Below are 24,055 nucleotides of genomic sequence, written 5' to 3' on the forward strand. Positions count from 1 at the left end.
GGTTGATAAAGAACTAGTTGATAATGATACCAAATTATTGGTACAGTTCAAGGAGATGAAGTATCCTGCTCGGACCGGAACTAGCAGTACTATGCCAGCACAGCTGTAAATAGCAGACTCCAGGCCCCACTGGCCCGCACATGTGCTCAGTGTGGTTGTTGAAAAACTCTTTGCTACCAATATTCAAAAAAAAGAAAAAAAAGAAAATCGGAACTCACATAAAAATCCAAATGTCTGGCTTTCCTTAATGAGGTATTAGATTGTCTGGTACGGCCACCTTGGGCCACATTCCCACATGTCAGTAACCGGGTGCAGCCGCTGCCCCTAGGCCAGGCGTGTGCCCAAGTGTGACATAGACCCCACCACTCCCTACTGCCTTACACAGCACCAGCTTCCTCCCCTTCTACCTGCCAGGCCTCTCCAGGCAGGTGCAACTGTAGCCCAGGCTCTATGCCTCTTGAATCCCAACAATATCTGACAATCCATGGTGTCTCTCTTCCCAAGAGCTCAAAGAACTCCTGACTGATGAGCTCACACCACTTCTTCGGACCCAAGGGGACGTAGAAATGGAGGTCCACAGAGATAGTAAGTGATGTGCTTAGAATCCCTCACCATGGGAGCAGGAGAGAGCCGTGTGGAGTCTGGGGCCTTCAGGCTTCATGGCTAGTTTTCCAGCCTCTTCCTGCCTCCCTCTCTGCTCCCTCAGGCAGGGGTGGGAAAGGAGGAGGAAGGGTTTGGGCAGGTCTGAAGGGGAAAAGTAGGGCCAGCCTGTCCACTGGCCTAGGACCATGATGCTTAGGCCCTAAGACACTGTTAGGGGCCCTTAAAAATGTTTTAATTTCTTTTAAAATCAGCACAGCCATAAAATATTTTAAATTATTAGAATACTGTGTGTGTATGTGTGTGTGTGTGTGTAGGAAGGGGCTCATGAGGGCAAGAGGGCCAGGAGCCACAGAAGTCGTGCTGCCACCACCGGCCCAGGAGCAGGAAGACACAGCCTGTGCCTGCATCAGAGGCTGCGTTTCAATCCTGTTGCAGCCAGAGATCCTCAGCCTTGACCAACAAGAATCGCCCCAACAGCTTATCCGTCATCTGACTTTCTGATTCACCAGGCCTGGGGCCCAGGCCTCTGCATTTCACCAAGGGTGCAGCTCCCCCTCTACACAACCCCCCCCCCCCAGGAGGTCCTGGCTCACGTGGTCCCTGGGCCCCTCTGGGGGTTCCAGCTCTGCTCCTCGCTCGCTCGTGCAGAGGACCCTCCAACCCAGCGGCCACGAGCACCTCCTCCGGGTGGGCGACCCATCAGCTCTGGCCCTGGGGGCCCCGCTGCGGCTCCCACACTCCTCCTCACCCCCACTGCCTTGTTCCTAATTGCCCCCCCTTGGCCCGAGGGCCTGTCTTTTCTAACTAGCCTAGAGGAAGGGGTGGTAATTGAGGTGCAGCTCTCCCTGGCAGGACTCTTAGAGCTAATTAGAGAAGAGGACCTCTGGGCTTGTGGTTATTTTTTAATTGTTTGTGGATCCAACATAAAAGCTAATGACAGAGGAGGGAGGCTTAGTTAGCAGCACACTCCTGACTTCTAAATTTGTCTAAGAGGTCATTTGCAATTTGTTAACATTTTTCGCAAGGGTGAAGTCAATTAGCAGTTTCCCCACACAGGCGCCCAGAGGCGGGCGGCAGCAGGATGGGCAGCAGAGCTGGACGGGCTTTCCGGAAGCTTCTCTCAACCTTGAGGGCCTGTACCCGAAACTTGGGAGCTCCCCCTGATCACCTGCAGCACCGCTCCCCTGCTCCCCCCTGCCTGGGCTCCAGGCTTGAGCCCATCTTGGGGGAGAAGGCCCAGCAAAGCCAATGGACATGCCTGGGGACGAAATGCCACGTAGACCGCTCAGATGTCTGCTGTGCAGGGGTCCTGGCACTGGGGACAAAGTGAGTAGCAGACGGGGCCTCTCTGTCCTGCGGGGGTGGGGGGCAGTGAGGCTGGCGGAGAGGGCGCTGGTGTCTGGCAGAAGCTGAGGAGGGCCCTTCTGCCCAGCAACCCCGCCTGTGGACGTGACCCTGGGGACTCTCGCACACCTGCATGTGAGGTGATGGGAGATGAATACCCCCACCCAGCAGACCAGGGTGACATTTGCAGAGGTGTGGAGTGAAAAAAGCAAGTCGCCACGCAAAGGGATATATGTGGTTTGAAGCCACACAAACAAATGAATATGCATTATTTATGGCCATCTAACGGTGTAGCAAAGATGGGAAAACCTGGATGGGGAGCATGCACATTCCAACCTCAGGATGGTCCTCTGGGAACAGAGGGAAGGGCGTGGGGCTAGGAAGGTCTGAGAAGGGGCTACGGGATGCATTTGTTCTATTTTATTTCTTTGCTAAGGGCTCGGGTGCAAATATAGTGCAAAAAATATATATATAATTTGCTAAATTTGGGACGCCTCGGTGGCTCAGTGGTTGAGCATCTACCTTTGGCTCAGGGCATGATCCTGGAGTCTCCGGATCGAGTCCCACATCAGGCTCCTTGTGCATGGAGCCTGCTTCTCCTGTCTCTGCCCCTCTCTCTCCCTCTCTCATGAATAAATAAATAAAATCTTTTAAAAAAATCTTTAAAAAAATTTGCTAAATTCGAGCGGCAGGTTCATGGAGTTAGTTATGAAGCTCCTGGACTTTTCTGTATGTTTGGAGAGTTTCCTAATAAACAGAAGAAAGGGGTGGCAAAAACGTTTGCTCCTCTGGAAAGCATTGATATCTATCATCTTTTGGCTGATTGCAAACCACGTTCTTATTTTCCACAAAAACATGATGGGCAACATGTAATAAGACTCCAGCAGTAGGCATCCCAAAGGAAATACTCAGTTATCAATAAAGCAGTTTCCCCCAAACCCCACAGTGCCTAAAATGCAGGGCTTTCTGACTCTGTGGCAAGACGTCTCGATGATCATAGTGGGGTGAATAGTGGGTGTCCCCCCCAAAGATATGTCCTCCTTTTAACCCCCAGAACCCATGAATGTGGCCTGATTTGGAAAAGGAGCTTTTGTAGGTGTAACTAGCTTTAGGATCTTGAGGTCAGATTACCTGGATTACTGGGGAAGCCCTGGATTCATAACGAGAAACAAAAGAGGAGAGACCCAGACACATGGAGAAGAGGCCCTGTGAGCACAGAGCAGACGCTGAAGGACACAGCCCCAAGCCCAGGAGGGCCCAGGGCCACCAGAGGCTGGCAGAAGTAGGAGCAGTTCTCACCTAGAACCTACGGAGGGAATAGGGCCCTCTGACACTTTGATTTTAGATTTCTGGGCTCCACATTAGGAGAGAATAAATCTCTATTGTTTGAAGCCCTAAGTTCATGGCACTGAGTAAAGCCTGGACAGGAGTAACAGATAGGACCTTCCCACTCTCTGGCCACATGCTCACAGACAAGTGTCTCTAGGTCTCAGTTTTCCTATATGTAAAAAGAGCATTTTTTCCCCAAGATTTTATTTCTTTATTCATGAAAGACACAGAGAGAGAGACACAGGCAGAGGGAGAAGCAGGCTCCATGCAGGGAGCACGACGCGGGACTTGATCCCAGGACTCCGGGATCACAACCTGAGCCGAAGGCAGATGCTCAACCACTGAGCCACCCAGATGCCCCAAAGAGCGTTGTTGCTAAAGGGTCATTCTGAAGGTCACATAAAAGGATGTGCATGAGCACCTGTCTCCCATGCCTGACTCCCAAGGAGCAAATGAAATGGAAGCTGGTATTATTATTATTATTATTATTCGAACCTGATGCAGGGCACCTGGTTTTCTGGTACCAACGGCCACCTCCATCTGGCCTCCAAAGGGAAAAGGACGGAGCTGGCCCTTGAGTACAACATGTTCAGTGACACGCTTTACTCTATGCATGTTTTTGCTTGTGGGTCTTGCATGGTGCAGGACTGGAGCTGTGCTGGGCTCGAAGCCTGGCTCTCCTCGCGGCCCTGGGGGTGCTGGCTGGCTCCCTGCAGGACCAGCTCCTCCATGTCCCAGGTCACAGGGGCCACTGTGTCACCAAGGGGCAGAGCCAGCTGCAGCCCAGCAAGCGCTCCAGCTGCGTCCAGGCTGGAGCTGCAGAGGCTGGGCACCAGGCCCACTCCTGCGCTTAGCCCACCAATGAGGGCAGGCGAGGCCCAGCTCTGCAAAAATCAAAAGCGGGAAGCAGGAGCTGGGGAGGTCCCGAGGGGGAGGGCCCAGGGCCTCGTTAGCGCTGACCCTGGCACCAAGCGGCTCCTGATGGATGGGGTTCGGGAGGGCCAGGCCCCAGGGGAGCGCGGCCCTATCCATTATAGGCCCACAGCGCCTCCCTGAGCCCTCCCTGCTCCGAACGCCCAGAGCCTCAGGCCGGGAATAAATCTCTGTCTGGGCTGCAGGAGAGCCAGGAGGGAAAAAAGGCAAAGCATGAAAAATGTCTCGTTCCTGACTCTGGCAACAAAGCCACCTCTGAGGAAGGAGTGAGCAGGAGTTTGGGGCGATGGAGGTTGGAGGAGCAGCAGTCAGGCAGGGGGCCCAGAGAGGAAGGGGGAGAGGATGGGCCCCCCGCCACATCTCCTCCCAGCTACTCTCCCTGCCTGGGCCTCTTTTTAACAAAAGGCCCCCCAGGTCAGGACCATGGAAGCAGGCAGCCCCCAAGGAGGGGACCCTTGTCGGACCCAGATTGGGGTGTCCTGGGACGCAGCCTGGCAGTGATGTGCAGATCTGGGGTGCCAGCCAACACCTCTACCCAAGGTGAGATTGTTCTAAGTCCTAGAGTAAACTGCCTGGACCCAAATCCCCAAGCTTTCACTCTCATAACCTGTGAGCTCTTGCTGCAGGACATAACTGCCCCCTGCCTCAGTTTCATCCTGAGACCAGGGGCTCAGGATGAGAAATTATTTCCTCACCCAGGGTCTGGCTCTGCCTCCCGGAAACATGCAGACTGTGAGTAGGAGCAGAGGCTCTGGAAGGAGACGTTGCTCAGATCCTGGCTCTGTCACCAACTGGCCATGTGAGCCTTGGGCAAGTCACTGGCCGAGCCTCAGTGTCCTCATCTATGAAACGGAGATGCTACTCCCTGCTGGATGGAGTTGTAGGGATTTCAGGAGATGAGGCACCTGTCAGCTGCTTAGAAAGGCTTTGCCACCTGGGCCACCAGTACTGCTCTCCAAACACACCCACGGGTCCTCATTTTGTTCTCTCAAATCTCTGGGAACAAAGTCCCTCCACTGTCCTCATTTATTGTCATGTTCTTTGTACATAGTGGTTTCTCTCCCTCATCCCACCCACCCCCAGTCCTGCTGTCTCTGGTCACTTTCCTGTTGAATGGGCCTTCCCCGAATGTATGACCTCACATTTTTTAACTTGATGCTACAGGTGTGACCTGAGCCGCAGAAAAGAGTAGGAAGGTCACCTCCCTTTGTTCTGGACTTGAGACTCTAGTAACATGGCCAAGGGACACATCCACCCTTTGGGGCAGCATCAACCACAATATCGATTCATAGCATCAACCACAGGGCAACACAGCACAGTCTGTTAAATGATGCGAGACTCTGGCTTTACCATCTCCTCTCTGGTTTCAAATGGACTGTGTGTGCTCACGTTCAATAACCCCGTTTCAAAGCCTTTGAAGGCCCTGGACCGTATCTAAGGATGTAGCAGTGGACAAAACTGACATCGCCCCTGGTCTCCAGGACGAGGGCGTCAAGGAGAGCAGAGAACTATTCACTGTCAGTATTGGGAGCCGGTCAGGCCCCTTGGTTTGTTTTTTTTTTTTTTTTTTTTTTTGGCCCCGTGGGTTTTTTCACCAGCAGGATGTGTGTCAGGTGCGAGGGACTTTGCGAGATCCACATGCTCCCCCTCGTGGTCAGGCTGGTTTCATTCAGGCCACCCGGAGATCTGGAGCTGGGCTCGCCATTCAGAATCTGGCTTGGATCCCTGGGACGGCTGTCTGGGAAGGGGCTTATTATTATTTTATAGGAGTTTGGGTGGGCGGCTTGGATTTTGGCCGTCAGCTCTGGGAGAAACAAAATAACCCAGAGTGATTGATGGGCCCATTGTAAATTTGTAAAATAAATCAGCTTGGCAGAAAGATTCAAAAAACCTGTCAGGCAGCAAACATTTTTTAACAGCCTGTAAAATTTCCTCCATCCTTCACATTTGTCAACGTCAGGCTGATGATGCATCTGATAGCTGGGCGAGCAGCAGCACAGACAGAGGGTGGGCTGGTAGCGTCTCCTACCTTTCTTGTGTTTCTCATTTCTCCATGGTCTGAATGCGTTCAGCACCAGGATCGGGGGCTGGGGGCGGTCCTAGACAAGACTAATTGGTGGGTGAACCAAGTATCCTACCAAAGTTGCACGTTGCTACTGGCTTTGAGTTCAGATTCCAGTGGGACCATTTGTTGGTGGATTCATCCAGCCAGTATTTGCTGAGGATCCCCTCCAGCAAGGGCACTGTGGTCAGCAGCAGGGATACCAAGGTGCCCAAAGCCGGCCTGGAGCATCCAGTGCATTCTGGGTGCCCCATCGAGGAGTTTGTCTATCAGGAAGTGGGAGGCCACTAAAGGGGAGGGGACTGAGAAGGGGCACATTGGAAGGGAAGCTCGTTGTCTTCAGATTAAATTTAAAGCTGTAAGAAAGGGATGCCTGGGTGGCTCAGCGATTGAGCGATTGAGCATCTGCCTTTGGCTCAGGGCATGATCCCCAATTCCCAGGATCGAGTCCCACATTGGGTTTCCTGCGTGGAGCCTCATTCTCCCTCTGCCTGTGTTTCTGCCTCTTTCTGTGTGTCTCTCATGAATAAATAAATAACATCTTTTAAAAAATAAAGCTCTAAGAAAAATCCAGACTGAATGGCTTTACACTCTATGTAGTGTATACACACATTCCGTCTCAACCCCTCTCTAACACAGAGAAAACCTGGGTAGCATCTCTACCCACGTCACCTCCATCCTGTGGCAGGTGCCACAGTCACTGTCACAAGTGTCCAGGCCACACCAACCCCCATCCCAGCACGGGGCGGCCAGGGCAAAAATAATTTCACCTCTCTGACCCTCTGTCTCTTCTTCTAATGGGATGTAAGAGCCCCAACTGGCGCTCACTGAGCTGTTCAGAGTTATTTAAGGAGAGGGTGTGTTGGAGGTGCTCAGGCCTGATGTGGAATTATAGCAATAATACGTAGTTGCCATTATGAGTTCAGAGCAGGGGCTACCTACCTTTCATCTGGCCCATGTCATACACAGAGTAGCATCCTTGCCTTGCGTGCGGCATGAGGCTTCCAGGCAGGAGAGTGGTAGGGCCCCGGGTGCCCAGAATCTGCCAGGAGCACCAGCTGCTGCCCGGCCCTTGCTGCTCCTCCCCTCCCCGCCATCCCTGACTCATCATAACTGACAATGCTGGACCAATTAGGAGCAGTAACAATTAAGATGTGCCAAGGGCATGTGAACATTTGCAAACACTTATTAAAATGCATCAATAATTAAGTGTTTCTTTAATAGTTACATTCTGGCCTCCAGACATATCTGTTTATAGGACCTCGGGTCACAGTGTGCTTGGAGATCTGTGTGATGGCCCTACACCTGGGTAATGAGAATTTAAAATCCTTCCCTGACTTGAAGCCTGAGATTTGACGGTGAGGCAATAGAGCGGTGATGCGCAGGCTCTCGCCAGCTGCCTCATCTGAGAGGTGTGGTGTTCCAAGCCGGCCGGCCAGGCAGGGCACGAGTCCTGCTCTGCCACCTTGCAACCATAAGCTGTACCCACTTTCCTGGCCTGAGAAGTGAATGATACATTGATACCTGCCTCATGGGGCTGACGTTAGCATTGGTGATTCCATGCACGAAGTGCCTGACACATAAACCCAGTTCAGAGCAGCTGCTGTCAGCGGACAACAGAGGACTTTATCAAAGGACAAAAGGAACCAGCAGTTAGCTGAGGAGTCAGGATGGCTAGTCTACACCAGTGGGTTGCAAACTCAGTGCCCACCAGGACAAGACAAATAGCAAACAAGGGGAGAAACAGCCAGGCAGGGTGGCGGTTGCCGGGCTCTTGACTTTTTAGGAGAAGCGGGAAATCCAGGGTTTTATATGGAATTGACTGACTGGGATGCCTGGGTGGCTCAGAGGTTGACTGTCTGCCTTTGGCTGGGGGCGTGATCCCAGGTCCAAGGATGGAGTTCCGTGTCAGACTCCCTACGAGGGGCCTGCTTCTCTCTCTGTTTGTGTCTCTGCCTCTCTCTCTGGGTCTCTCATGAATAAAGTAATAAATAAGAAAGAAAGAAAGAAAGAAGAAGAGAGAGAGAGAAAGAAATCGCCTGACTTTTCAAAAGTGGCAACTCATTCAAAACTTTAAAATTATTGCAGGGGGGGATCCCTGGGTGGCGCAGCGGTTTGGCGCCTGCCTTTGGCCCAGGGCGCGATCCTGGAGACCCGGGATCGAATCCCACATCAGGCTCCCGGTGCATGGAGCCTGCTTCTCCCTCTGCCTATGTCTCTGCCTCTCTCTCTCTCTCTCTCTGTGACTATCATAAATAAATAAAAATTTTAAAAAAATAAAAAATAAAAAAAATAAAATTATTGCAGGGGCCAAACATCTCTGTGGGCTGACTTGGCCGTGGCCCCAGCTCGTGACCCCACGTCCACGTGGGCACTGTTTCCTGATCATTGCTTGGGGCTTCCACTTTCTTTTAGCCACACCAGCTCATGAACTGAAATGTACTTTTCCAACATAGTGACAATCTGTGATAAATCGGCGTGGATTGGAAACCAAATGAGCTAACTGGAGAGGAAATAACTGAACAACCCCAAATTCAGGTTTGAATCCCGTCTGGTATGGAGAGGCTGGGAAGGTGGGCAGGTGGAGTTGTGCACTGCCCCCTCACACCTGTTATTTTGTGCACTGTAAGATACACAAAGGGCAAGAGGATTTGATACCGGGGCACAAGAGTAATAGCTGTGGTCAGAATTTTGCCTCACGTGGCACTTAGCATGCTCATTAGCATCCCTAGCTTAGAGTGTGTTTTCCATGTATTTAGTCTGAGATGGGACTTTATTATTTTTTTTAACATATCTGTACGTGTGAGTAAATGGCACTCATTTGTTTCTTTGTCTATTTATTTATTGGACCAAATCACCCCAACAACTCCTCGGGTAGTCGTGTGTAATCAGATTTGGTTTTTTAACATGCTTTTAAAGTAAAGAAATAAATACAATTGAGACTTGTAAAAGGTGATCATTAGGAAATGGGCCTCGGCCCCATAACTTCAAAGTAATAGCCCCATTATGGAGAGGGGCGATCATCTTTTAACTGCTCCTCGCACTTACATTGTAAGGTGGAGGGGCTCTGCAGGCAGGCTGGGCATCTTGGTAAAAGCTTTTCCAGCAGCCACTTAACCTCCACTTACAAAGAAATAAAGCGGAATTGATGCTGATTTGGGCCTGCTTTGGGGGATATCTTTGCTCCGTAAAAGCCCTTTTGCTTGCAATTTGCTGAGCTGCCCTGTCACATGAGAAAGGGCTGCTGTTGATAAAGATAAAGCTTTATGGCCACGATATTTGCTGCTAACAGCAACCTAATGCAGCATTTTCATTTTTGTGCAATTAATGTTAACGTCTGCTACGAAAATTGTCATTAAATACCATTTTAAAATCCATTCAATTTGCATATGCAAAGCCCATTTACCATCACAGAAGATATAGCCGGCACTTCATCACGTCCTTCCCCTGGAATTGTAGCCACTCAGTTTTATAGCAATTTAAGATTTTATATTGAAAGCCAGATGATAATGGATGTCCTTTTTGAGCCCGGCTGACTTAAGCGTTTCCATTGTACGTGGAACAACGCAGCCCCAGGACCAGAAGCTGTGGGTGTTCGCAATGTAACTCAGTCCCCAGGGAGGCAAGGTGTAGAAGAAAGAGCACTGGACAGGGAGTCTGCCGGCCTGACTCTAAATCTGGTTCTTGTCTGGGTCACAACTTGCCTGGAAAAGTCTATTCACTTCTCTGAACTTCTGCTTTCTTGTCTTTTTTTCTTTTTTTTTTAAGGTTTCATTTATTTATTTTAGAGAGAAAGAGGAGCATGGGGAGAGGGACAAGTAGAATCTGCACAGAGCCTGACACCAGGGCTTGATCTCACGACCTGAGCCGAAATCAAGAATCAGTTGCCCAACTGACTGAGCCACCCAGGCGTCCCTATTTATTTTACTTTTAATCTTTTTTTCTTTTTTTTAGGTAAGCTCTATGCCCAACATGGGGCTTGAACTCACAACCCCAGGATCAAGAGTCACATGCTCTACCGATGGAGCCAGCCAGGTGCCCTGCTTTCTTGTTTTAAATAAAGGCTTTGAACTAGATGATGGCTAATGTTCTATGTCTTCTAAAAATTTTTTCTTAAAGATTTATTTATTTATTTATTTATTGAGAGAGAGAGAGTGGTAGAGAGGTGCAGAGATGGAGGGAGCCCCGATGTGGGGCTCCATCTCACAACCCCTGGAATCACCACCTGCACTGAAACTAAGAATCAGATACAACTGACTGCACACCCAGGTGCCCCTAAAACTTTGTTATTTTAAATATAAGCACATCAGGTCAAGAACACAGTTTAGGGAGGTCAGCTAATTTCTCCCTGCCTAAGCTGGCAAGTTACCCCCACAGACCTCCTGCACAGGGGTTTAAAAGACAAGGAAAGGAAACTGGCACAGAACCCAAACATAACTTGAGAATCCTGGAATGCCGAGTTACAGAGGAGGAACTGGAAGCCTTGGAGGGAGAATAGTTGGGGACCATGCCAGAACTAGAACCCTAGGCTGACCCCTAGCCAGAGCTGTGCCCAGAAACCATGCTGTCTTGGAGACACTGGTGACTGGCCCAGACTCATCTAGTGATGTGGCGCATAGTGGGACTCTCTGTTCCCCTTGCACTCCGGGCAATCTTGGGAAACCTTGCCTGGCCTTGGAGGGACTGACAGGGGGCAAAGGATGGTGTACAGACGATTAGATAAGCCAGTCCAGGAATGACTTTCCAATTTGTCTCTAGTGTCACGTTGTGGGTTTTGAGGGCTGGTGAATAGAAATGCATTTTAGGTAGAGAGATGTCCACGTGTTACATGGAAGGTAGGTGAGCTTACCGCAGAGATGATGCTGAGCTGAACTCTGAAGAACAAGGAGGTTTTACTAGGTAGGGTCAAAAGGCAAGGGAAAAGCATGCAAAAGTATGGTGACTCACGCTATGGAAAACACTGTGGCAGTTCCTCAAAAAAACTTAACCTAGGATCCCCTATGATCCAGCAATTGCACTGGTGGGCAGATGCCCAAAAGAATTGAAAGCAGGGACTCAAACATTTGCACACCCACGTTCATAGCAGCACTATTCACAATAGCCGAAAAGGTGGAAATAATGCAAATAATGCATTGATGGATAAATGGGGAAACAAAACGTGGTATATATGTACAATGGGATATTATTCAACCTTAAAAAGGAAGGCAATTCGGGCACCCACTAAGACGCAGTGGTGGTTCACAGCAATGTGAATGTGCTTAATGCCAGGGAACTATACATTTAAAAACAGTAAAGCTTACCACGATAAAAAAAAAAAAAAAAAGATTAGAAAAAGATAAAAATAAAGAAGGAACCACCAAATAAATATATAAATGAACAAATAAAGTATGGTGGCAGAGCCTGAGGAAGTCACTTATCCAGGAACAGTGAGATGAGGGTGAGGGACAGATCATCAGAGGCACTGTTGGACCAGGATACTGGCTTCTCAGTCTCGGGCATCTGGGGGTGCTTGGGGCAGCTGGCAGCCCCTGGCCATTTGGCCAGCTGCAAGTGCTTCTCTTTATTTGTACAGTTGAGGCACAAATATCAGGGATTTTTGTCCGATTTGGACTGTGACACAGCACAGGTTAGGAAGGCTTGCTGTATCGGACGTCAGATGTTTTTGTCTGCTGTTGTGTTCTGCTCTCCTCCTCCTGGAGTCAGATCCCAGATCTCTGCGTCTTTCCCACCACCAGCCCCTGAGATGGTAGACCCTGATTCCAAACCCCACCCCTTCCAAGAAAGGGCAGAAGATCAGGCCTGGCAGATCAGGGCATCAGGATCTCCTGGTCTCGGCAACTGGTTCAGAGGCAGACATGTGACCCAGGACTGACCGATCGGTATACTTCACAATCCCTATGCATGGTGGTTGGTTCAGGGATAGGCCAGGCTCTAAAGTTGGACCAAAGAATTTTAATCTCAAGGCTATTGAAGTTTCTGTGCTCTTCCCACCAAAAATGGAACTGTTCCTGGTCATTCTGCTACATGAGGAAGAAGCTTGTCAGAGAATGAAGCCAGGACTGAGAAGCACAGCCACAACACGGAGAGACACACCAAACACTGATCATATCCCTTGATTACCTAGATCCAGCCATGCCTGAAACTGTACCCTTGAGCTTTTCAATCATATAAGCCAGTAAATCCCACTTAAAAAACAACAAAAACATCAAGGCAGTTTGAGTTGAGATTTGATTACATGCAACCACATTCTGCTTTTATAGAGTGTCATGCATTCCAGAGTTGGGACACGGGTTACATGTGTGCTGCTGTACCAATCACTGTGACCGAGGTTTGTGACACACACTGATCAAACAGGCCTGGAACTCTCGCCCCTTCCTGGAGTCAAAAATCGTGCCTCACATTGTTTTCTGATGCAGTCACCTCTGGGCACCCTCCTGCCCCACGGCGAGGGATACAGCCTTGCGTGCCAGCTACCTTACCGTGCCCGGATCCCAAACGTCATATTTGGTGGGAGAGAGGGCAGTTCCTTCTTGACGTGCCGGTCATCCTGGTCACTGATACGCATGTCGTTGAGCTGACGGTAGAGGAAATTCTCCCGAGCAGTTACCAGGCCGGCTTTCACGGCCCCACGGTTCATGGCTATGTAGTTCCGGGTCAGCTCGTGGGGGCAGGTGGGCTGCTGCTTAAACACGTTCCAGTGTCCGATGGCTAGGGGTGGGGAGAGACAGCACCACGGTGTGGCAGTCAGGGAAGGAAGCAGGCGGTGGCACCTGACTGAGGAGAACCGGGCATGCATACCTTCCCATGAGCCCAGAGCCTGCTACGGGGACAGCCCTGCTCAGCCTGCTGGGAAGGGAGGGGTCAGGATCCCCAGAGATCCCACAGGGCGCCTGAGCATCTTTGGTGGAGCTGGGTCGGCCTGGCCTTTACCTCCTTGAGGCCATCAGAGGGTCGGGCCTGAGCCCCTTCTGTGCTCAAAGCTCACGCGGGACGGAGCATAGTCCCTTGCCTGGGGACAAGGCTGGACACTGGCTGGGGCCCGTGCTATGTCCCTGCTTCCTTTCACCTAGGCCCTGCCTGGACCTCCCCATCTCGGCCAAGCCCTGACTGTGGTTTCTATCAGAATCATGCTGCGGGGCAGACACCGTGACTCTTTGGCTCTTTTCCCGGAGCGTGGCCTGCTGCCGAGTGGCCAGGCTGGGTTGAGAGCTCAATCCCCTGAGGTGCAGAGTCGGCTTGCTCACCTTCGGGGACGCCTCCATCCAGCCCCCGGATGTAGAGTCCATAATTAAAGTCGATCCCAGGCAGACTGCAGCTTCTTTCTCGGGGCTTCCCGAGTTCAGCCTGTTTGGGGAAAGATAGAGATCAGGGGTGAGGAGTGGAATACCGGACCAACCACATGATACCAAATTCAGCAGTGAGAGTCATGGGACCTGCTCACTTTGCCACAGGCCCTGTGGGTGACCGCAGGGCTGCCAGGGTGTGGATGACTGAGCCTCCCTGGAAGGGGCCACTTCTTCCCGCTGGAGGAGGCTGCCGGGGTGCTCGTGCTGAGGGACAAGCGAGCAGAGTCAAGTCAGGAGGACCCCTGAGGCCTTGAAAGAGGAGGCGCATTTGTCCAGTGTAGGTGCATTCGGGGCCCAGCCCAGATCTGCCTGCCCGGAGCTGGAGGTGACTCACCTACGCAGATATGCTGGAAGGCCTGGTTCACAGAGATTCACCTGGAGGCCCCCTTGGGGTGGGGTGGGGTGGGGGGCATCTTTCCTACCTGACTCTTCATTCCTACCAAACACGATGGCTTATATGGCGCTCACTGCAGCTCGTGAAGATGTGGAAGGCTTCTCAAATCCTCACCTGCAGGTGGGGCTATGGCAACAAGGCCTGTATCACCTTCAGAGTGGCTAGATAGCTTTCCTCACTCTCTGGGTCTCTGTCTCTCTGTCTCTTTTTTTAAAAGAGTTTATTTATTTATGCATGAGAGACTCACAGAGAGAGGCAGAGACAGGCAGGAGGAGAAGCAGGCTCCCTGTGGGAAGCCCGATGCAGCACTCGATCCCAGGACCCCAGGATCACGATGTGAGTCAAAGGTAACAGGCACTGAGGGGGGCACTTGATGGGATGAGCACTGGGTGTTATACTATATGTTGACAAATTGAACTCCAATAAAAAAATATACAAAAAAAAAAAAAAAAAAAGGCAGACACTCAACCACTGAGTCACCCAGGTGCCGCTCTCATTCTCGGCGTCTCTGGCGCACTCCTCCTTGCCCCCCAGGAGGGAGATGTAGGAACAAATGGCCCTATAACTGACCACGTGACTCCCCCATTTTATAGACAGGGGAGCGGATGCTTAGAGAGGCGGTCGTGACCCACAGCTCCTAAGGGCTGGGCTGGGTTCCACACGGGGCTGGGTCGGGCCTCCAGCCAGGACTCCTAATCATTAGATCACCCTGCAGCTCTTTAGCGGAGCAGCTTCCTGAGGTCAGAGGTCCTACTCCTCATGATGCTTAGAACATCTCCTCTCTGCTTCATGGAGCCTCTGTTGACTTCTGATCGTGTCCCAGATACAATGTTCAGCCCTTCCCCTGTGCCTCTCCTTGAGTCCCCACAGCTGCCCTGTGAGGCAGCCCCCCTTGCTAACCCCATTTCTCCGATGAGGAAGCTGAGGCACAGATAAGTCAGGCAGTTGGCACAAGGCCACACAGTAGAAAGTGGCAGAGCTGGGACTTGAACACCAGCCGTCTGTCTCCAGCCCACGCTCAGATCCACTGGCTAAACGAATACCCATGAGCCACCCAAATGTCTGGATGATAAAATCCCACACAGACAGAACCATGACTTCTATGGCCTTCCCCTTCCTGCTGGCACATTGCAGGTGCTCAATAAATGCCCAAGATTAAAAACCTCCTCCTCTGTGAAGCTCTCCCGGGTTGCCTTCAGTCCAGACTTTCCCTGTCATACGGCACCCTAGGGTGAGCTCTATCTACAGGACACTTTCAAAATTGCCCAGTAGTACCTCTGCAGCACAGAAGGGCTTTGGGTCTGTATATGACACTCAGGGAAAGAGCCAGGCACCAAGGACCACGTACTGCATGACTTCCTTGACCTGAAATGTCTCAAGTAGCAAGTCCAAATGGACACAAGGTAGATTCGTGGTTGCTTCTGGCTGGGAGGGGGATGGGATTGGAATGTTTGGGGTGGGGAGTGATGGCTAAGACGTATCCCAAAATTGATGGTAGTGATGGTTGCATGAGTCTGGGAATAAGCGAAAAGCCACTGGATTGTACACTTTCTTTGTGTGAATTGTACACTGTGTGACTTAGTGTCAGTAAAGCCGTTAGAAATTACAAAGCAGAGTAATCAAGTCATTAACTGCATGATGATCAGCTTAACATGCCTCTCCCAGTAGAATGTACTCTCACTCTTCATTTATTTTAAGGTTTATTTTTTTAGTTTTTGTTGTTGTTGTTGTTTAAAGATAGACCTTTTTTTTAAGATTTTATTTATTTATTTATTTGAGAGAGAGAGAGACAGAGACAGTGAGAGAGAGCACGAGCAGGAGGGAGAGGGAGAAGCAGGCTCTCCACAGAACAGGGAGCCAGACACGGGGCTTGATCCCAGGACCCCGAGATCATGACCCGAGCCCAAAGCAGACGCTTCAGCGACTGAGCCACCTGGGTGCCACTGGACCTTGTTTTTTTTAGAGCAGTTTAATGTTCACAGCAAAATTGAGCAGAAGGTACAGAGATCGCCCCTGTGCCCCCTGCCCCATTATCCTCACCCCTCTTTCTCCCTGTGCCATTGAAAAGATGCTGGCAAGTAGGGGCTGAATGAATGAATGAATGAATGAATGAATGAAATGCCTCCTTGGAGACCCTATCACTCCTCTTCTACACATCGTTCTCCCTCTTCTTTCCCAACTCAAATCCCAGGAGGCCCCACTTCCCTCGAAAGGGATGGAGCCCTGGGTTCCAGGCAAGTGCATGGGGCCTCTGCTGGGTGGTTTGCCTTGAATTCCTTCTGAAAGACTCACTCTGAGCTGCAGACAAAGCTCTGGCTTCTCATTTGTTTTTGAAAATGATCTGGCCTCTCTGGTGACTGCAGGGGAAGTTAATTAAAATGTGACTTCTCCAGGAGAGGCTTCCCCCACCCCGCCGCCTCCCTCAGGGCAGGTGCAGGTGGGCAGACTTCCAGTTGGCAGAGAAAGGACAGACAGACTCAAGAGCTGGCTGTTATGTTGGGGGTGGGGTGGGGTGGGTGGGGAGGCGGAAAAGCACATGGGTGCCTATCTCTGCACTTTTTACCAACAGTTGACTGGAATCAACCACTGCCCAAATGCCTTGAAGCCTTAGGCTGCAAGAGTCATCCCATGGGAGGATCACCCATTCTTTCACTCCTCAAATATTTATTTTGTACCTACTCTGCACCCAGTCCTGTGTTGGGAGTTCTAGGGCAAACAAAGCAGACACAAAGTCTTGGCCCTTATGAAATTTATTGTTTTGTAAAAAGGACAACTGACTGAGTAACCCCATAGTCAAGTGCACTCAGGAGTTGGATTGGGGGAGCACGGATTGCCTCTAGCTCTAAAAATCTCAGTCCACAGTGAGAGAAGATGTTTGCAATACATATACCTGGCAAAGGAACCTTATCCATCGTATATAAAGAGCAGCTACAAATTAATAAGAAAAAAAGGCCAGCAATCCTATAGAAGGATAAGCAAGAGACTTGAACAGGCACTTCATTAAGAGGATGTCCAAGTGGCCAAGATCCAGATTTCAAAGTTGTTTAATCTCTGAGCAATGCAAAGTAAAAACTCGGGCAGCCCTGGTGGCTCAGCAGTTTGGTGCCGCCTGCAGCCCAGGGTGTGATCCTGGAGACCGGGGATCGAGTCCCACGTCGGGCTCCCTGCATGGAGCCTGCTTCTCCCTCTGCCTGTGTCTCTGCCCCTCTCTCGCTGTCTCTATGAATAAATAAAATCTTAAAAAAAAAAAAAAAGTAAAAACTCAACACTATTGGTGAGAATGTGGAGGAACCAGAACACAGATGCACCTCGTGGGAGGTATAAACAGCCACTGGGGCAAACTGTTTAGCGATATCTATTAAAGCTAAACATATGGCTACGGTATCCCAACAGTTCCCCCCAGACATGCACCAGAAATGAGTGCCCATGTTCAACAAAGACATGTCTGAGAATGCTCACAGCACCTCAACCCCTACTAACCATGTACTGGAAACGATCCAAATGGCCATTATAAGTGGATAAAAAAAGTCGTGACGTATTTGCTCCATAGAGCGCCCCGTAGCAGCAGTTCTCAATCAGGTTTGCCCTCCCGGAGGACACCTGGCCGTGTCAGACACGTTCTGCCTTGTCACAACTTGGGAAGGGGTGCTGTACTGCCTTCCACGGGGTGGGTGGAGGCCAGCTACTGCTAACCGTCCTACAAAGCACAACACAGGCCTCACCTCCAACGATGAAGAATTACCCAGCCCTGAATGCCAGTACTGCCCAGGCTGGGAAGTCCCACTCTATGGCAACAATTTAAAAAAAAAAAAAATAGCCACACACAACCATACGGCAGCTCTCGCATGAAGTGCAGGGTGAGAGGAGCCAGACACGCAAGGGCCGAGCAAAAGGGGCTCGAACCCCTGCAGGATGCCGGGAGTCCTTGGGGCAGGGGTGGCGGCTGAAAGCAGCTCGAGGGGGCTTCGGGGGTGCTGGTCCTACTGCCTCCTGACCTGACGTGGGTGCCCCGCAGGCCGTGCAGTCCTGCATGCAGGCCTCCTTCAGAACCCATTCATCTGTGATGTGGCCATGGCTACGGGTTGAAGGAGCACTGTGTTCTCGAGCACCATGGGGTACCCCCTCTTCGCGCAAGCACAGTGTAAGCACTGGCAGCAGTAGCACAAAAACAATTTGTCAAGTCCCAAAGGGCGCTCTGCTGTGTGCTTTTGCAATGGTGGGTTCGTGCCCGGAATTGCCTGAGTGTTGGTTTTGTCATATGTGTTAACTTCTCCAGGCAGCAGGATCAGCCGGCGGAATGAGGTAGGGCTCTCCAAGAGTTCAGCCGAGAAGGAGGTTCAGCCTTCCAGCCCCACAGCTGGACTGGCTTCCCTCTTGGGCAGGTCACACCCCAGCATCCGAGAGGGTCACCTGTAGGACAACAAAGGATCCCTGGGCCTGTCTCAAGCGCACCCCCAGAGCTGTGCGCAGAGCATCCCAGGCTAGTGCTGTGGGAGTGCTCCCTGATCTTTTCTGGGGTTCCACCCAGCCCCAAACTCTCCTGTGCTTGAAACTCCACCTTGGGCAGCTCAGGCCTTTAGGTCCAAAGGCCGGGTGCCTCGGGACCCCTGTGTTCACATGTGAATGCCCAGAGGAGCAGCGGACTCACCCATGACCAGCTCAGCTGACCAATGAGACAAGCTCCCCAGCCCACTTTGTGCCAACACCACTGACCACAGTGACCCCTGTAATCCTGGTGACCACGAGCCAGGCTCCTCAGCCTCCATCACCTCTGAGGCTTAAAATAACCCTGCAAAATGGTCACCACTGGCCCAGCTTCCGGGGGAGAAACAGAGGCCCGGGCAACTGGAAGGCCTGTTCTGCTGCACAGCTAATGAGTGGCCGAGGCAGGATTTGAACCCACGCCTGACTCCATGTGGTCTTTGCTGCCTCTGAACTGCTCAGTTGGCATTTAGTATACCCATCATCTTAGCTCTGCAGGCAACATGCTGCTCGTGCAGAGTGGATGTGCCTTGGCCTCTGCACTGCCCCTCCCTCTGCACACACAGAGCATGCATTTCGGGAGCCTGATGCCCAGGACGGCCCCAGGTAAAGTCCGCTGTTTTCACGAATAGCTTGGAGTTCTGGCAAGAGCTGCCCCTTCGGAAAACACTGTAGGCTGATGTGACATGGACACAGGACGGAAAGTCCTGACTGGGTCAGGGACAAGTATGCAGGAAAAAAAGAAAGATGCCGACCTTGGATTGGCATTTTGGAGAGAGTCAACCTGAAGAAGGTTCCAGTGGGTCAGCCAGGGAGAGCCAGAGAGCCAAGGGTTCTCCGAGGGGCTTCTTGGAAGCAGGAAGGAACATTGAGCCAGAGGTGTGAGGGCCTGGAGCCAATTCTGGGCCTCCTTTCCCAGCTGTCCACAAAGCCCTTCTAGAAGCCTCCAGGGGAAAGCTGCTCAGTGGAGGGCTCTGCAGGTCTCTGGGCACCTCAGGGGAGCCACGTAAAGCCAGCTGAGGATCAGAGCTCCTGACCCTGAACTTCCAGATGCAGGCAAGTGAGTCATGACAGACATCTGAGATCAGCTGCCATTGAAAGGGAAGGTGACTTCAGGTCTGATGTAGTAGTCACCGGCTTCGCCATGGCAACCCCAGTCTGATATCCATGAAACTGATGAGACTGGCCACAAATCTCCACTTTAATTGGCCACTCAGACCCCCATGCTACCTGCCCCCACCAACCGCACCCCCCCTCCCCTGGCCCAGCCCAGAACAGGATGAGGGGCAGCCCAGAGGCAACAGCTCTCAAGTTGGAATGTGCAAAGGTCCTGGGGCAGGTGACATGGCCAGGCTGTTGGGCCATGTGAAGGTTGTAAGTACCTTCCCCACACGGGGATGCCTTGGAACCATCACCCTCTGTCTGCTGCAGAAGTGAAGAAAGAAACAAGGAAGAGAGCTAACATTTACTGAGCACCTCTTAAGTGTGGGGCTCATGCGATCTGATCTTATTTAGTAAACCTTTCTACTGAGCACTTACTCTGTCCTGAGAAATTCTTGTGCTTCCCCCCTGAACCCTGCTAATCCCACTTGGAGGTAGGCTTCCCATTCTACAGATGGGAAACCCGAAGGTTCACACCTGGCCAAGGCCACCCCAGTAGTAAATGGAATAGCCAAGGTAGATAACTCAGCTCTCCCAGACATGCTGACCCCCCAGCAGCGCTCTGAGGGAGGTCACATCATCGCCAGTGGACAGATGGGGAAGTCAAGGCTCAGGAAGAGAAGGGATCCGTGAATCCCTTTTAGCCCGCACGTGCAAGGCCCTCTGGCATTTCCCATGTCTGATAGTGGAATTCTAAGGAGTCTCCTGCAAAATCCTCAAGGTCTTTTAAGAGGCATGACGCCTTAGCTTTGCACCGCAGGGAAGTGTGAACCGTAGGAAGCTGTTCAAATATGGCCCAGTAGCTGGGATCCCTCCTGGTGGTTGAGGTGCTTGAGTCAAGAGGTGTTGGAGGTGGGAGCAGAATCGGGGCTCTGCATCAGACCACCCCGCCCTCCTCAGCAGCATTCAAACTGTGCCTTTTTTTGAGTTTCCTCTGTCACAACGTGGCTTGGCTGGAATACAGCTCTGGGTGACAGCTGTCCCCATCAGCAGACAGCTTCATTAAACCTCATTAAGATGTCATCCCTCGCTGCCTTATTTCCCGTCTCTCAGCTCTAATTAAAACCAGCTCTCTCCCTGTCCCAGGGGTCTCCGGATTCTCTGGGCTCCTTCTGCACTGAAGCTCCCTCTGCCACTTGCATGAGGGACCAGGCTCTGGAAACAGGCCCCGGATTGGGCTGGCCAGGCAGCCCCTCACCCCCCACCCCCTCACGGAAGCCCCCTCGGAGCAGGCACTGGTTGGCATGAGGACCACGGGGGTTTTCCAGGGGCAAGTACAGATGGCGCTCCCCTCCAGCTGCTACCTTGCTCTGAAGTCACCTGAGGGTAAGAAAGACCACCCCCCTAGCCCTAGAGCCTCACCGAAGCCGGTGCTCGTGAAACAACTTCACAACATGCGAGCTGGCCTTGCAATTCAAGTCTAAGAATTTCCCACCCAATATGCTTCTGAAAATCTGCAAATTTTTAACCAGCCCCTGTTTCCCAGCCAAGAGGTGAAAATGGGTGAAATCAGTTCACCTTTTATGTCTTGGTTGGCCCGGAACCAGATCTGACTCTAGATAAATGAACATTTCCAAGATGGGTTTCCAGTCTGGGAGCTCAGTGTGTGGGTTCTAGACTTACCTTAGATACTCAATCCATCCGGAGAAATCCCCGTAGAGGAATCCCTCCCTCTTCCTGGCAGCCACACAGAATGTAGTTCATTAACCCTCTAGCCCAGCGTCTGAACTAAATGAATGTTTGTCCGACAGTTGAAAAGCCTCCACTCACTTTCCTGCATCCTATTAAAGTGTAGTTACGTGAAATCCCACAGTTATTGCCTGGTAGTTATTAAATAAATATCTGTATATAGCTATACCCATGCATGCGTATGCACACACATACCATTGCGCTCATAGAGGGATAGTTCATTATTATAAAACAACTTAAGATCCTCGAATGAAAAGCACAATATAAATGCAAATTGTGATCCTGATTAGCATAGAGGATATTTATTTATTTCCATAATGAGAACCTCAGATAAACAATCATGTGAAATAAGGTGCATTATGCATCAAAGGACTCCGGCACCGTCTTAGAAGCCAGATTCTTTGAACCATGTGCATTGTGTGAGTGGCAGTTGAACACCGAATAATGATACTAAAAAGGCACACATGGGAAGACCACATCCATATATGATCAAAGGCATATAAAATAATGTCAAGTGAAAAAAAAACACAGCAGGGTTCAGAATTTTACATATACTATGGTTGCGAGCGTATAAAAAAAAGCTTCATTGAAAAAAATACTGGAAGGAAACTTAATGTAACTGATTGTGTGAGGGTATGTGGTTAGGGATAGGGGCCTTTGGAGAGGGTGCTGGGAGTTTACTTTTATAATTGAAAAAGTCGAATGGCAGAGTTAAAGCATAAGTTTCTATTTCCTATGCACCTGTCAAGGGCCACATTCAAACCAGTGTCAGTGTAATTGTGGGGGTTATAATGGGGGCCTAGCTGGCTGCTCCCCTGGTGGAGGGGAGGCCGTGAGCCAGGGTGAGGATGCAGGAAGCCGGCTTATTAATGTCACATAGAACAGAGGCCCAGCTCTGCCATTGCCCGTGTGACCTTGGGCAAGTCACTTAAACTGTCTGGCCCCTGCTTCCGCATCTGTAAAACTTCCCGGGGCTGCACTGAGTGTTTAGTGGGATCTGGCCCTAGCTGTGGCTTCGGCCACTGCTGCGGTTAGAGTTGGTTTTACTAGAGCAACTCCCCAGCTCAGGCCAAGGGGAGTCTCAGGCAGCGGGACACCTCTCCAGGCCCCATGGCACCTGCCCGGCCACCCTGCTCTCACGGCCAGCGCTGCATGTGTTTTGCAGCCGGCCTGCTTCCTCCATCTCCCTGGGGCGGCTCGGGCTCCCTTCTCCCTTCGTGCTGCGGGGACTGTTACTGCGACTGATGTATGGCCCTTGCAGTTGAGGCGGTCACGGTGACAGGGCCCCTGCGCTCCCTCCCCTCCCCCCGACAGCTTGAAACCAGGTCCTTCATTTGCATTTACATGATCTCGCTGTGCAGCTTATGAGATCGAGAGATTTATTTGCTACTTAGCTTGATGTTTGATTACACTCGGAGAAGGCGGTGAGCAGCAAAGTGCATGGATGCGTCTCTCGGAGCCTGCAGCCTCTGGGGGCCGGTAACTCAACAGCAGGTTTAGGCGGATGAGGGGGAAACGCGCAGCATTTTCAAAAGGCGAACGTGAGAGGCTGGGAGGAGAAACACCATGATCTCGATTTTTTTTTTTTTTTTAATGAAAGCAATAGAAACTGGCTACGATGTCATCTGAATTATGAACAGCCCCAAGCCACTCTCTGAGGTGGCTCATTGTCCTGGAGCACACACTCACAGAAAGTTTTCCTCCCCGGCAAAAGCAGAGGCTCCTAAAAGAGAGGGTGCCCCCAAGGTAGGAAGGTGGCTAGGATGGCTTCTGCCCACTTGGCAGGGCTCCCAGACCTGAAAGTCAGGATTGACACTGGCGCTGCCAATTATACCCGTATGGTCCGGACCCCGAGCTCCTCATCTGTAAAATGGGGCAAACGACCCCAGCTCTCTAGTCTGCGGCTGAGATGAGTGAACAACCATGTGTTTGAGTTGACCACAAACCATGGTGACACAGAGCTGATGCCCAATAAACTGGCTGTTTAAGGAAGAAACAAGGAATAAAGCTAAATGCTCCCATGGAGAGAAGTCCCTCACTGTCATGCTTTGCAGTCACCTGTCACTTGTGTGTTTTGTGGGTGGTGCACGATGGGAACTGGCAGGCCCACTCCAGATGCCCACAGCTGGGGCAGACTCGAGGAAGGCAAGCTTGTTCTCATAGTAGTCTGAGCCCAGGCATAATGAGGAGTGGAGAGCTGCCGCCGCCAGCCTGTACCCTGTGGCCTTCCAGATCCAAACAGAAATTGTTTGGAACGTTACAGAGACATTACCATTTGGCCATCTTGGGACCAAACCGCTTGGGTTAGGATTCTAGCTTCTCAACTCTGTGTGACTTTTGAGCAAGTCACTTAACCTCTGAGCCTATAAAATAGGTACAATGAGAGTACCTAGCTCATAGGGTTATTGGGGCATTTCATAATGCAGGGCAAGTTCTAAGCAGAGGTTCTTTTTTTTTATTTTATTTTTGATAGTCACAGAGAGAGAGAGAGAGAGAGAGAGAGAGGCAGAGACACAGGCAGAGGGAGAAGCAGGCTCCATGCACCGGGAGCCCGACGTGGGACTCGATCCCGGGTCTCCAGGATCGCGCCCTGGGCCAAAGGCAGGCGCTAAACCGCTGTGGCACCCAGGGATCCCCTGAGCAGAGGTTCTTAATAAAAAGTAGGCATACTAGCTAGTGGTCTTCATGAGCCTCTCCACTATTCTGAATTAT

At 51.2% G+C, this 24,055-nt stretch overlaps 1 protein-coding gene across 2 annotated transcripts in view; it reads right to left on the bottom strand.

Moving 5' to 3' along the window:
• CFAP77 (cilia and flagella associated protein 77) overlaps nt 1-24,055 on the bottom strand; it is a 136,895-nt gene that overhangs the window by 42,489 nt on the left and 70,351 nt on the right. For both annotated transcript variants that reach the window (XM_038548935.1, XM_038548936.1), the window contains exons 2-3: nt 13,516-13,615; nt 12,751-12,979 (exon numbers count right to left, since the gene is read on the bottom strand). In XM_038548935.1, the coding sequence (XP_038404863.1) occupies nt 12,751-12,979; nt 13,516-13,615 (329 nt within the window). The remainder of the gene's footprint in view (nt 1-12,750; nt 12,980-13,515; nt 13,616-24,055) is intronic.

This window comes from Canis lupus, chromosome 9, assembly GCF_011100685.1.
Source record: "Canis lupus familiaris isolate Mischka breed German Shepherd chromosome 9, alternate assembly UU_Cfam_GSD_1.0, whole genome shotgun sequence".
Taxonomy (NCBI): Eukaryota; Metazoa; Chordata; class Mammalia; order Carnivora; family Canidae; genus Canis; species Canis lupus.